We start from the raw sequence: 15,553 nt of genomic DNA, 5'->3' as shown, positions 1-15,553 counted from the left end.
GCACTGCTCTTCCTCTCCCTTTGTTAACTACACCTATGATTTCAGCATAGAACCTTTGGTACAAAAATCCAGCTTCATTACCTTATATACACTGAAAAATGAGGCACATTTGATATATTGATTTTCACTGCAGTAACATGAACCCTGGACTCGCACACGAGTCAATGGCACCTAACATAACAACATGAACATGTATACAATAAAATATAGGCAAATCTGCCATGCTTTAGCATTCTTCCTTTCAGACATTCTCTTTTTTTCCCCTTTCACAATTCATAAAAGCAAACTAAGATAATAAATGATGGTACTCAAGCAAACAAACAGGACAGACTAGCTCTGAATCTCAACCTATCCAACCCTGTCCTCCCATATCATTACCTTTGAATAGATTTGCCAACCTAAATGAAAAGGACATGTTTTACCAGTAGGAGCAAGATCTGTTGACATGAGCAAATTTGAAACCTCGCAGTTTAGTTTTTACATAGAAGACAAAACAAATGTGACAGGAAAGTGACAAATATTTCATGAATGTCTACTTTATTCAAGGCTATGTGTTATTAGCTGGCTTTCTGGCTCAATTGCAAGTGCTGTACAGTGCTATACATAGGACAGGGTTCAATTACTAGGCCCAGTTTCTGCTCTTCAAATCCACTGGGGCTAGAGATGCTGCAAAAGGTGTGTTCAATGCCCATAAGCAGATGTCTTTTAGCCATCACATATGGTGAAACCTATCTGCAAGACATGGAGGGATTGCTGTGTATGTTGAATAATGAAGCCTTTCTGTGATTAAGTCACAAGAAGTGTTGGAGGCACTGTGTGGGCTTGGAAGTCTCTTTAATGGGGGTAAATCACAGGGAGTCATATAAGACTTTTGATACCCTTTTTCTTTTTATGGAATTTGTCTTTTATTTAGTTTTTAACTTTTAACTTTTTATCTTTTTTTTTTTTTTTTGTAATTCACCAGAGCTGATAAAAGTTAATTGGGTGCCCTATATGAAACTTCAGTTTTAGGCCTCCCCTCCCCAGTCCTCAATTAACTTTCAGGGCATTACAGTAATCTGCACCTGCCCCAACTCCCTGCAGATAAAAGTATGCTTTGTCTGAAGCTGCTTTTTGCTGATCCCCTAGAAGCTGTTACTCTAGGCTACTGTCTAAGCATTGAACCTGCTGTGTAATCCACCTTGTACATTCTAGCCTGAGTAAAAAAGCAGAATTTTGAATTACAATTTATTTTTAGATGTTTTAATATATTAAATCCACAAAAACACAATCCCTTAATATATAACTCTCTTATTTATTGGATCACCAGAAGATGGACTTTACAGAACCAATTTTGTCAGATGGCTCCCATCATAATTCCTCATTGAGCAATATAGTTTCAGTGGTTTTCTATCTTTTTTTCTTAGAAAAAAATATTATAAACTTCAACTTGTGCTTTGTAAATCTGCTTAATACTTCAAAGTGTTCAGTTTGTTTAACACTACAAAGATCAAAATGAACTTGTATAGGTCAAAAAGCAGGCAACCTCCCTTCATGATTCCAGGCATGACTCATGTTTCACAATGCTCCGTAAGGGGAGAGGTTCCTATAAAAACAAAAATGCATTATGATCCAGTCCTTTTAACAATTCCTTATCAACTTCTGGCACAATTATTATTTGAGAATATCTTCTATTTACATCACTAATTACCACGTGTACTGTCAACACTCATCCAGTCAAGATCAAACTAAGGACATAAAGTTCTACATTCAGCTCCCATGGTGATAATGTATCTAGTTCAAAATTCCAGCGCTGTTCCTTGAAGTTTAAATACCATTCATAATCTCTGTCCTTCTACCCCTGTTCTATATAAATTATGCATCATTTAATATCTGAAAGGACATGTTGTAGTTGCCAAAATGTCACTAGGAGGGCATTTTTTTCCCTGTATTGATATGCAACTTGTATTCCTTTAATCTTAACATTACTAGTCTTGTCTTGCAAACATAGCAGAGATAGTAAGGATATTAAGTTAAATACACAACATAAGCTACAGTATGTTGCAAGTAGTCTCAAAATTCAAATAATATTTATTGCCTGTAATGGGATAATCATATGCATCCATCATATGCAAATACCATTGACACCAACCGCAAGGAATAAATTGAACCCTCTTTTTATTAGTTGTGCTGTTAAATTTAAGAGATTTTTTGTAACAATATTGTCAACCTCAACAGGAGGATATCTTGATGTTTGTTATATGATATTCTGTATTATCATCTTCAATAGCCAACATTGTGTGTAAGCACTGGCATGTTTTGGAATGTATAGCAGAGCAAAACTACTGGGAAAATAGTTTCTTCTAAATTTAACTGTACAACAAACAGAAGGAGGATTTGATTTACCGGTATTCCTTGCGGGTAGTGTCAATGGTGTTTGCATTTGATGGATGGTGAGAAATGATGATATCCTATTACAGAACAAAAAAGCAGTAATTCCACAACCAAATATCAAATACACAAAAAAGTGGAATGAAACAAAAATTAACTTTGTCAATTCAATTGCACTGATAGATGGAATAAGGCAAAACTTCAGAGCGTATTGTTGCGTCTCATAACAGCCAAATTGACAAATGCAATGTTATGGTTTCAATCATTGGTCCACCTCCATCCTATTACAGGCAATAAATATTATTTCAATTTTGAGACTATTTGCAATACAGCTTATGTTGTATATTTAACTTAATGTCCTTGCAATCTCTATTATGTTAGCAGGACAGCACAACCAGTAAAGATGAGATTAAGGGCTCCTTTTACTAAACCGTGATAAAGTTTTTTTTACCGTGGACCAATGAGGTAAATGCTCATTCAATTCCTATGAGCGTCAGAGCATTTACCTCACCAGCCTGCAATAAGAAGCTCTACCACAGTTTAGTAAAACCCAACGTAAATTAATACAAGTTTCATTATCAGCATGAGGAAAGAGGATGCCTCCTAGTGACTCATTGACAATAACAATAACTTGTCCTTTTAGATATTAAATAGTGCATAATTGATGTGGTAGAACAGGGGTGGGAAGGTGGAGATTATAAGTAACAGTTTCCATGCTGAACTTTCTTATATAGCTTTTCAGAATCTAATTAAGTCCATTCTGTTTGTACATTATGGGTTGAATAAGGTGATTTCAATTTAGAAGGGTTTTTTCCCCCTAGTTTAAGCAATATATTGTTTGCTATGATTCTTTTTGTAGATTTGTTTTGTAAGTATAACTATTCTTGTATACTGTGCATCTTTGTACTTAGGTCAATAGTGGTATATCAAAATGAATAAATCCAATCCAACTTTTAAACTTCAAGGAACAGCACTGAATTTTTGAATTGGATACAGTATCACTGCAGTGACTGACTGAAGAACTCGATGGATGTCCTTAGTTTGATTAAGACTGGGTGAGTGGGTCAGCTAACCTATCTTTGTATACTTTGAAAAAACGCTGCTGCCATATTGATAGGGCATTTGGTAATGATGTAAAGAGAAAATATTCTCAGGTAACAATTGTGTGAGAAGTTGATTATGAATTGTTAAAAGGATTAGATCAAAATGCATTTTTGTTTTTTACAGAAGTCTTTCCCCTGTCACGGCATTATGAAACAAGGAGTCATGTCAGAAAGTTGCTTGTTTTTTGATTTATACAAGTTTGTTTTGATCTTTTCAAGTGTTAAACAAATTGTACACTGAAGTATTAAGTAGATTTACAAAGCACAAGTTGAAGTTTTACATATTTTTCCAAAACATTAATACCTCCCCTCTAAAAACCATATGAATCAATGAGGAATTATGGTGGGAGCCATCTGCCATAATTAGTTTAGTAAAGTATACAAAGGGGTGCTGAAATGTTCTCAGCCCAATCAAGAAGCGAATGACGTGGAAATGATTCAATTAATGATCTGAAGATCCAAGATGGCAGCTGACTGACCTGTCTGAGCTGTGCGCCACAGAAAGCTCCTCTTATTGATTTCCATTTAGAAATTATTTTCACAATTGGAGATGCTGAAATGGAGGGAAAAGAGTTCGGCAGGGGCCTCGCGGAGCTCTGGACCAGCCTGCTCTGGCAATATCGAAGAGCTACTGCAGCGAATGCGGGCTGCCCTTCCATTGTTGGAGACTTTCCCGCTAGAGACGCCCCGGGTCAGCGGGACGGAGGTAGTCTCTTTGGGACTCGAAACCACTCTTAGTCCCGACACTAGGGCCCCGCCCCCACACCCTCAGGGCACCAGCTCCCCGCGAATGGATGAGCATCCGGATGTCGGAGCGGAATTCATTCTGGAGGCCAAGGAGAACAGAGAAGGGAGTGTGGAGCTGAACTCCCTATCATTGCAGGAGAGCTCAGAAGTGGAACCTGAGGTGGAGGGAACTTCTGAGGACAGACGAATCCAGAGTATCGAACAGAATGGGGAGTTGCCAAAAGAAGAAATAGTATAAGTGATTAATATGGGAAAGTTGTTTCAAAACAGTGAAGCTGAGAAAAAAGAATGCAATAACTTACTGTTTTCTACACTTCAAAAGAGCCACTACAACAATCTTATTTCACAAAATAATTTTATTGTTACTTAGTAGAAATAAGCTGAGATCCCTCCATGTGGAAACACCCACCCAGATGTTAATCTTCAGTTTTTCACAATCTCTGTCTCACAGTAATGAGTCAATATTATTATTAATGCATAAACACTGGATACCAAACCTGGCACTTACCTGGAGCAATAAGAGCATGATGCTTACATTGAACAATGGCAGCCACTATTAAGTCCTTCAGAAGTTTTACCACTTTTCCTGGTACAATCTGCCCACTCCTTCTGGAATCAACTGTTGCATCAAATACATCATCTTTGCACCAGCATTCTGGTACAACAGAATCTTTTTGCACCTCTAGATAGTAAGAACCACTAAGTGTTAGACCTCTACTATTAGAAGCTATATGACTTCCTTGCTGAGAATCCAAACTCTCCTGTACCAAAAGAGCTTCAGAATTCAGCCAGAGGGGCACATCCATGGTTAATCCATCCACTGAGGTACGTAGGGAAAATTCAATAGCTTCATGGTCCCTGCAGTAATCCACTCTGAAGCGAGAATCCATGGCACTGACTTTTTCCAATATTGTGAACAGCACATTCTCTGCTCTCTGGAAATGTTGGATTCTTTGGCTGCTCTGAGACTTAATTACATGCCGGTAGTGATGCCAAAGAGAGATTTTAATAGCCATTGTGGTGACAGGAATGCCTTGTAAACTCTTGCAGGGATCAGAGTGCACAGCAGCCTTTCAGTGTACTATAGATTATGCCTATATGCTGAAATCTCAGGTTAGTGCTTTGTTAGGCAAGTGGGAGGGAAAGCCAAAAAGGGAGGAGATATATGAAGGGCAAGGAAGAAACAAAAAGATCAAGAGAGAGAGAGAGAGAGAGGAATAAAGTTATGGGGAGGAGACAGAGAAGGAAGCATGGGAAAAAATGCCTGAGGAATAAGCATAGAGAGGGATACAAAAAAAAAACATGCTATAATACAACCATATGGAAGCTCAAAATATGTGTAACTTAGTTCCAACAAATTTCATGGAAATGGCTGGATTGGGGCCAAGAGCTTTGGAAATGTCTCAGGTCCGGTTAGAAAAATAATAACAGGTTACACCAAAATAAATTTTTGTTGGACATGATGGAGTGACCTGTCATATGGTTACCTTGTGAAAGGGTGAAAATATAACCCACCTATTCATTTTTTTAAAATATGTTAATGTTTAATTTTATTTGTCTTACTGAATTATGTATGTAACGATATGTAAACCATTTCAGTTTAAACGGTATATAAATTTTTTAACATAAATAAAAAGAAATAAATTATACTCATGAATGCACTTCTAAATAGGAAAAATGAACATAGGCTGTACTCTGACTCAAACATTTTACTCACTTGTTGGCCATGAGCTGATGCACTTATTGTGAAGGAATGAAGTTTAACCTCATTCCAGGCAGATACTATTGTATGCAAATGACACCAGACATGCACAGGTAACACATAGTTGCTTACACATGTATATACACTCATTCTTACCTGCATACACATAAGTGGCAGAAACTGCATCTACCTCACAGATATAGATATTTACACTTGCCTAGAGCAGGTGTAAATACCTATAATTTGAAAGTACAGAAAAACCTTGGTTTGCGAACATAATTCGTTCCAAAACCATACTTGTAATCCAAAACACTCATATATCAAAGCAAATTTCCCCATAAGAAATAATGGAAATTCAGATGATTCGTTCTACAACCCAAAAACTTTAATACAAAATACTATGGGGCTCATAATAAAAAAAAACTCCATCTAAAAAGTGGCCTAAATGGGTACTTGAACAATCAAAAAGCCTGATCGTCCAAGTACCCATAACCAAAGCTGGTTTTAGACGTATCTAAAACCATTTTGGGCCTTTCCCCTGCCTCTAAACGCATAGAGCAAAAAGAGGCATGTTTAGAGGAGGGGAAAGGACGGGAGGTAGGCGGGAGGTGGGCTGACCTAGACATAGGCGTACAGCAGTATAACCAAAACTTTAGGCAGATTGCCTAGTCGGCACTTATACGTTTTGACTTAGGCCAAGTTTTAAAAAAGGGCCCGCTGAGCTGATGGCGGATGGCGCGATCAGCTCAGCGGCATGGCACCCTACCCACCCCCCACCGCAACCATCGCTGCAGGAGAGATGGATTATCTCCCCTGCTGTGATGGCGATCACCCCTCTACCCGAACTGCTGTGACCCGGGGTGGAGAGATGCCCAATCTCTCCTACTATGGTTTGTGGTAGTTCGGGTAGAGGGGTGATGAGCCATCTCTCCTGCAGCGATCTACCCCTCACCCCTCGCCCCTCGCCCAAACCCTCCTGCTCCAGCAACCAACCCCCGACGACGATCCAGACAGGAGGGAGCCCAAGCCCTCCTGCCCCAGTGACCCCCACCCTGCCGATCCATTCTGGGCAGGAGGGAGCCAACCCTTCCTGCCTAGGCAATCCCCCACCCCACCGATCCATTCTGGGCAGGAGGGAGTCCAACCCCTCCTGCCCAGGCGACCCCCTACCCCCACCCCACTAAGATACGGGCAGGAGGGATCCCAGGCCCTCCTGCCCAATGCAGCCCCCCCAACAGCCCCTGAACCCCCGAGCAGCCTGCCGAACACCTCACCCACACCCGCCAACCTGTGAGACCCTCCGCCAACCCCACACCACCCCCAACACCCCCTTACCTTAAGGAAAAGTTGGACGGACGGACAGGTCCCAAGCCCATCCATCCAGCAGACCCGCCATCCATCGAATGGCGGGCTTTAGGGCCTGATTGTCCCAGGCGCCTCAAACCCTGCCCACAGGTGGAGCCTGAGGCACCTGGGCTAACCGAATTGGCCCAGTAGCCTTAGGCCCCTCCTGCGGGCAATATATTGCTTGGGAGTAACAAAATGTGCTACTGTTAGGTGCACTTGTGATAGGTTTGTGTTTGGCACAAGCTACCCATGCGCTTAAAAATAGATTTCTTTTTAGCACTTGGGGTGTGTATGGGGTTGGACCATAGGCATGCCCAGTGCTAATTGTTTAGCGCAGTTGCATTGCTGCACAGTAACTGATTAGCACATGGTTAGCATGGGAGCCCTTACCACCTAGTAAATAGGTGTTGGTAAGGGCTCCTGTGTTAATAGCCACTGCTCTAATGTGGCTATTAATGAGGAAACCAGGAAATGCAGCTGTTTACAGTCATGCTAAAAATGGCCTCAGTGCATGCTACTGACACCACAGACCACTTTTCAGCACATAAAGGGTCTCTAAATAAATTTGAACATGAGTTGCCATACTGGGACAAATCAAAGGCCCATCAAACTCAATATCCTGTTTCCAACAATGGCCAACCCAGGTCACAAAAACCTGGCAAGATCCCAAAGAATAAAACAGATTTTATATAGTTTATCCTACGAATAAGCAGTGGATTTTCCAAAGTCCATTTTAATAATGCTTATGGACTTTTAAACCCTGCTAAGCTAACTGCCATCACCACATTGTTTGACAATAAATTTCAGTTTAATTACATATTAACCTCCTCCTTTACAAAGCCACGCTAGCATTTTTAGTGCCAGCTGCAGCGGTAACAACTCAAATGTTCATATGAATTCTATGAGTGTCAGAGCTGTTACCATGGCGGCCGGCACTATAAACGCTAACGCAGCTTTGTAAAGGAGGGGTAAGTAAAGAAATATTATCTCTGATTTGTCTTAAATCTACTATGTAGTAGTTTTGTTGCATGCCCCCAAGTCCTAGTATTTTTGAAAAAAATAAACAAGTGATTCATTTTTACCTGTTCTACTCCGCAGTATTTTAGAGACCTCTATCATATCTCCCCTGAGCTGTCTCTTCTCCAAGATGAGTAGATATGATATTGATCCATTCCAGGCCATCTGAAATTACACAAAAATTGTAATAATTAAAAGTTTCTTTTACAAAGCAGTGCTACCAAATAGTAGCACGCTGAATGTGAAGAAGCACATAGAAATAGAATGGGCTTCTTTGCATTCAGCACACCACTAATCAGTAGTGCAGCTTTGTCAAAGGAGACCTAAATTTTTATAAAAACAACTTCATTTTTTTCATATCTAAAAACAATATAATAACTTTATTGTGCTCAGAAAAACAAAAGGTGAGTACACACACAGTTTTTAATCTTAGCTGATTCTACTGATATTATTCTTAAATGGCATAAATCATCACAGGACTTATTGTAATTTTTGATGTGATATTAATCAAGTCTAGTCTCTAATCTGCATTATGCCATCTCCAACTCTGCCATGGTTAACCTTGCTGAAGCTGTTTCTGCAAACCATAAGTTGGCAAAGTTCATTGATTATTGTGATTCAGTGCCATAATTATAAAGCAATTAGTATTGTACCCAGATCCATGTTTTGTCTTTCTGGATTCAGGAAAAACTTTCAATAGAAAGTGGAAGAAACATAGAAACATAGAAACATAGAAATAGACGGCAGATAAGGGCCACGGCCCATCTAGTCTGCCCACCCTAATGACCCTCCCCTATCTTTCTCTGTGAATAGATCCCACGTGTCTATCCCATTTGGCCTTAAAATCGGGCACGCTGCTGGCCTCAATCACCTGTAGTGGAAGACTGTTCCAGCGATCAACCACTCTTTCAGTGAAAAAGAACTTCCTGGTGTCTCCTCGCAGTTTCCCTCCCCTGAGTTTCCACGGATGCCCTCTTGTTGTCGTGGGACCCTTGAAAAAGAAGATATCTTCCTCCGCCTCGATGCGGCCCGTAAGATACTTGAACGTCTCGATCATGTCTCCCCTCTCTCTGCGCTCCTCGAGCGAGTATAGCTGCAATTTGTCAAGCCGTTCTTCATATGGAAGATCCTTGAGTCCCGAGACCATCCGGGTGGCCATTCTCTGCACCGACTCCAGTCTCAGCACATCCTTGCGATAATGTGGCCTCCAAAATTGCACACAGTATTCCAGGTGGGGCCTCACCATGGATCTATACAATGGCATAATGACTTCCTCCTTACGGCTGACGAAACCCCTTCGTATGCAACCCATTATTTGTCTTGCCTTGGATGAAGCCTGCTCCACTTGATTGGCAGACTTCATGTCCTCACTGACGATTACCCCCAAGTCTCGTTCTGCTACCGTTTTTGCTAGGATCTCGCCATTAAGGGTATAAGACTTGCATGGATTTTGGCTGCCCAGGTGCATAATTTTGCATTTTTTGGCATTGAAGTTGAGTTGCCATGTCTTAGACCAGCGCTCCAGCAGGAGTAGGTCGTGCATCATGTTGTCGGGCATTGAATCTTCGTCTGTTGTGCATTTGCCCACTACATTACTTAGTTTGGCGTCATCGGCGAATAATGTTATTTTACCTCGAAGCCCTTCTGCCAAGTCCCTTATAAAGATGTTGAATAGGATTGGGCCCAAGACCGAGCCCTGTGGCACTCCACTGATCACCTCCGTCATTTCGGAGGGGGTGCCATTCACCACCACCCTTTGAACACCACCACTTTTAAAATGTGCAGGATGGTAAATGGAAAGAGCTGCAGTTCTGGGAGTGGGAGGGGGGATTGGAAGGGTTTATGTTATTCTATGGGTGGGAGAGAGGATAAGAAGGGGAGGGCAGCCTAAACTCCTCTGTTGCTACCTGGAGTCATTGTCTTCATCTTCCATGCTGTGTTCAACATCCACTCTGCTGGAAATGACTCTCCCAAACAAGAGGGAGCAGAGTCAGCAGCCCTGTACATAGAGACTGAGGCCCCAAGATCAGCACCAACAGCAGGGGTAAGAATAGCAAATAAAGTTCAACAAGCCAAAGAGAACAGATATTCTATCTCACCTTGGTATTATTTTGATTATACTGTATTTTTCACTATTTAAGCATTAGTAGTAATTTAGGTTTCTGTGTATGAATTGTACACCAAAAAATAAAGTCTCGGCATACTTGAATTCCAAATCTAATTTGCAATAACATATGGAGATTAGTACTGGTAGCTTTATAAATTCATTTAAAACTCTCCATATCTGTTCAATTGAAGCAAATTGCATGAACATGCAGGGAGAGAGAACGAGGTAGAGGATGGAGAACAGACTGTGCCCGATATCCAATCAATTGTACAATCGGCCCTCGACCTCCATATAATCAACTTTCTAATGTTACAGTGTCTGATATACAAATGCAAGTTTTACATAAGGGTTATAAGTTTGTACTTACCACCTTATGTGATCCTTTTTAAACAAGGGTGTATCTTGATTTGAAAAAAATTTCAGAATTATATATATATATATATATATATATATATATTTTTTTTTTTTTTTGCAAAACAAACTTCCCCTAATGTGGATATCTCAGTGGTTAAAAAGAAATCATGTTGGATTCCCCCTGGTCCAAATGACCCACTCATCTCCTTTTGCCAATATGGGATATCTACAAGTTAGAAAACAAAAAGGACAGGATTTTTTAAATAATCTATCCAGGGAAGAAAATATGACACTAAAGAATCTGAGGAATAATAGAGAAATTGTGATAAAATTGGTGGACAAATGGGGAGGTATAGTTGTTCTTAATATTAGTGATTACATTAAAGAAGTTCAATAGCGGTTGTCTGACACTAATTTCTACTTACCATTGGAAGAAGATCCCACAGTAGATCTAAAAAAAGACATTGATTTTTGGGTATAATTTGAGTATGATGCAGGATACTTAACAATTAAAGAGAAACATTTTCTTACAATAGAACATCCTTTACTACTTACAATCTACAGTATATGCTACCCAAAATCCATAAATTGATTTGTAACCCTTCCAGCAGACCTATAGTTTCAGCAGTAGGTTCTGATTCTATAAATGGCACCTAAATCAATAGGTGCCTAGGAAAACGGTGCCTACCACATGTCAATCAAATTTAGTGGTCATATGTAGAAGGATTCTAATTTGAAATTTATGATGCACTATGATCATGAACAAATAGCTGTTTTGGATATAAGAAAGGCTGTTATGGTTTTAACACAATGGTCTATAGGAAATCAATCAATAAGAATCACCTTTTGCATTTTGACAATTTCCACACTAGAAATTGAAATAAAATTTGCCCTTTTCTCAGTTTTTGAGATTAAAACATCTTTTTTGTGATTTTTCAGAATTTAACAATCAAATATCAGTGACTCAAAGGGCGGTTATCCTGCTCAATGTATTAAGGGGGGATTAGAGAGCAAGAACAGTCAATAGAGAAGAATTACTAGGTCCAAATTCCGACAAATCAAGACCTGACATTGTCTGTAGATTACAATTCTTTCGGCTCTCAAGGGATATTCAAAAATTATGATGAAACACTAGCCTATTTTAGATCGCCATCGCTGTTTTTAGGGAAACAACTTACTAACACATATTCCTGAGGGGAAATACATCCATTACTTCATTATTCTGATTGTAACACAGAGAAGGTTACATAGATATTATGGGGCTCATAATCGAAACAGAAAAATGTCTAAAAACCGACTTAAATCGGCACGTGGACGATCAGTGAGACAAATTGTCCAAGTGACGATAATCGAACCGGGTTTTAGACATATTTAAAAATGACCTAGGCCTTCACAGTGCTGCTGAACGACCAGAGTTAAAAGGGGCATTTCTGGAGGAATGCCGAGGGTGGGATTTGGGTGGAACATGTTTGACGAACTTGCTGCACTTCTTTGAGGGAGTAAACAGACAGATAGACAAGGGCAACCCGGTCGACATTATATATCTGGATTTCCAGAAGGCGTTTGACAAGGTTCCGCATGAATGACTACTTCGGAAAATTGCGAGTCACGGAATTGAGGGTGAATTACTCACATGGATTAAAAACTGGCTGGAGCATAGGAAACAGAGAGTGGGGGTAAATGGACAATACTCGGACTGGAAGAGCATCACCAGTGGGGTGCCGCAGGGCTCGGTGCTTGGACCTGTGCTCTTCAACATCTTTATAAATGATCTGGACATTGGTACGATGAGTGAGGTGATTAAATATGCAGACGATACGAAGTTATTCAGAGTAGTGAAGACACAGGGGGATTGCAAAGATCTGCAACGTGACATAATCAGGCTCGAGGAATGGGCATCAACATGGCAGATGAGGTTCAACGTGGATAAGTGTAAAGTGATGCATGTAGGTAACAAAAATCTCATACATAAATACAGGATGTCTGGGGTGGTACTTGGAGAGACCTCCCAGGAAAGAGACTTGGGAGTTATGATCGACAAGTCAATGAAGCCATCCACGCAATGTGCGGTGGCGGCGAAAAGGACGAACAGAATGCTAGGAATGATAACGAAGGGGATCACGAACAGATAGGAGAAGGTTATCATGCCGCTGTACCGGGCCATGGTGCACCCTCACCTGGAGTACTGCGTCTAGCACTGGTCGCCGTACATTACGAAGAACACGGTACTACTCGAAAGGGTCCAGAGAACAGCGACTAAGATGGTTAAGGGGCTGGAGGAGTTGTCGTACAGTGAAAGATTAGAGAAACTGGGCCTTTTCTCCCTTGAACAGAGGAGATTGATCGAAACATTCAAGGTACTGAAGGGAATAGACTTAGTAGATAAGGACAAGTTGTTCATCCTCTCCAAAATAGGGAGAACGAGAGGGCACTCTCTAAAATTGAAAGAGGATAGATTCCGTACGAACGTAAGGAAGTTCTTCTTCACCCAGAGAGTGGTAGAACACTGGAACGCTCTTCATAGGGGAAAACACCCTCCAGGGATTCAAGACAAAGTTAGACAAGGTCCTGCTGAACCGAAACGTGCTCAGGTAGGGCTAGTCTCAGGGCACTGATCTTTGATCAGAGGGCCACCGCGTGAGCGGACTGCTGGGCACGATGGACCACTGGTCTGACCCAGCAATGGCAATTCTTATGTTCTTACCTCCTAGACTTAGTCGTACTGCATGTATAACTGAAAGTTTTACAACACTGCCAAGATGGAACTTGAACGCTGTGACTTAGGCCATCTAAAACCAGGTCTAAGTCACAAGAAGGTATCCAAAGTAACCAGATAAGCACTGCAGACACAAAGTACAGACCCCCACACACTGCCCCTGTCATCACTGAACCCCCACCTCCACCCCCATAAAAATTGTAATAACAACTTTACATATCTGTCTTTACATATCTGTCTCCAGAACATCAGCACCTGGCAGCCTGGCATTGGAAAGCCTAGTAGAGCTGCATAGAGGTAGCTTAAGTGGTCTTGGGGGTGGGTTAGTGAACCATGGAGAGGAGGACCCAGGCCCATAAGCCACTCTAATCACTGCATTCATGTGAAAAATGTGAACTCCCCCCAAAAAACCCTAACCCTTTTGTACTGCCAAATAAGTGGCTCCTGCAGCCATAAGGGCTACTGAGATGGTATATAGGTGGTATATAGGGGTGTTTTGGGGGCCCTCACCATGACCTATAAGGGAGCTGTAGTGAGATGTTTATGTGGGACCCTTTTTGTGAAGTTCACAGCACTGCCCTATAAGGTACCCCACTACTCTGGTGCCATGTCTGGGTGTCCAGTCCATCAATTTTATGCCCCCCCCCCCGCGCCCAAAAGGTCTTTTTCTAGGTGTTTGTGACTTGGATGAATTTGTGACTTGGATGAATTTTGGGATGAAAATGTAGTATAAAATGGAAGACTTAGCGGTCTGGGCGATCAGACGGCTGAACATACAGTTGGATGATTTTCGGGAAAAAAATGTTGGACGTATTTTTCGACAATAGACCTTTTTCCGTGTCTAACTTTGGGTGACTTGCGACTTAGGTCCAAAACAGACTTAGACATTTCTTTTAATTATGCCCCTCCACATGTCCATGTTCACTGTTGTACATAGGTAAAACAATAAGAAAAATTAAAAATAGGATAATAGAAAAAAAAGGGAGGCTAGACAGATGACCCAAAAAATTGAGTAGCCAAAAATTTTTAAAAAAGTGGGATTAACAAAACTGTTATCTATGAGGGCTGATTGAAAAGTAATTAGACCACCTGTTTTTCTTTCCAAGAAATAGATGCTGGTTCTTCTGAAGCTCATACACTGACGTTTCTGAAACTGCAGTTGGACTGCCATAGTTTTCATTGTTGGGTCACAGCGAGAGGAAGAACTTTTTATATTTTGTCATAGCAGATGAGGAAGACGGGTCTGTGAGAGAACACCATAATTTTGTGTTCAAATTGGAAAGAGCAGTAATGAAACTCTTGAAATGTTATGGCAAGTATATGGTGGTGAAACAATTAGCAGTGCTCTAGAGTCCATTGCATAATTCTGAGGTGAATATGTGCAAATGGAGTGATGTGGACCATCGAGGCCATGTGGCTGAGGAGACATCTAATCTAATCTAATTTCCATTTTATATACCGGATCATTCCAGCAAGGACTCAAGCCGGTTAACAAAGATTTAAAAGAATATAATATAAAACAATAATGTAGGTAATAGAACAATTTTCAATAAATTAGATCAGTCCTCAGTTAAGAATCTCTGAAAGAGATAAGTTTTCAGATTTTTCCTAAAAAGTGATAGAGATAATGACATTCTGATAATCGAGGGAAGATTGTTCCAAACTTTTACCAAGGAATAGGATAAGGAATGTGAGAATTTACCTAGGGTTTAAATCTCTTTAACAGAAGGGAAGAGCAGTTTAAATGTATGTGTATTCCTGGTAGTGTGAAACCGAAAAGAGTTAAATGATAGAGGTAATAAAGGTGAAAAAATTCCATGAAAAATTTTAAAAATTACATTGGTACACATAAATTGAATTTGCCAGTAAACAGGAAACCAATGAAGTAACCTCAACAAAGTAGACAAAGCCATGGGACCTGACAATCTACACCCCAGGGTACTCAGAGAACTGAGTGAAGTTCTGGCTGAACCACTATCCGTGCTCTTCAATCTTTCCATGCGCACGGGAAAAGTACCCCTAGACTGGAAAACAGCTAATGTAATTCCACTCCACAAAAAGGGCTGCAGAACAGAGGCAGAAAATTACAT

The 15,553-nt window shown here is 40.6% G+C and overlaps 2 protein-coding genes across 2 annotated transcripts in view; one reads left to right on the top strand and one right to left on the bottom strand.

The window, feature by feature from the left end:
* The window catches only part of MAB21L4 (mab-21 like 4), a 131,159-nt gene extending 125,839 nt beyond the window's left edge, over positions 1–5,320 (bottom strand). Inside the window, exon 1 of the mRNA XM_033959485.1 lies at positions 4,729–5,320. Coding sequence (XP_033815376.1) covers positions 4,729–5,236 — 508 coding nt within the window. The 5' untranslated portion in view covers positions 5,237–5,320. The remainder of the gene's footprint in view (positions 1–4,728) is intronic.
* CROCC2 (ciliary rootlet coiled-coil, rootletin family member 2) overlaps positions 3,340–15,553 on the top strand; it is a 993,480-nt gene continuing 981,266 nt past the window's right edge. The window contains exon 1 of the mRNA XM_033959482.1: positions 3,340–3,425. The gene's annotated coding sequence lies outside the window, so the exon portion shown is untranslated. The remainder of the gene's footprint in view (positions 3,426–15,553) is intronic.

This window comes from Geotrypetes seraphini, chromosome 9 (assembly GCF_902459505.1).
Source record: "Geotrypetes seraphini chromosome 9, aGeoSer1.1, whole genome shotgun sequence".
Classification (NCBI taxonomy): domain Eukaryota; kingdom Metazoa; phylum Chordata; class Amphibia; order Gymnophiona; family Dermophiidae; genus Geotrypetes; species Geotrypetes seraphini.
Note: the sequence above shows the minus strand (reverse complement) of the source record. Positions and strands in the feature narration are given on the sequence as shown.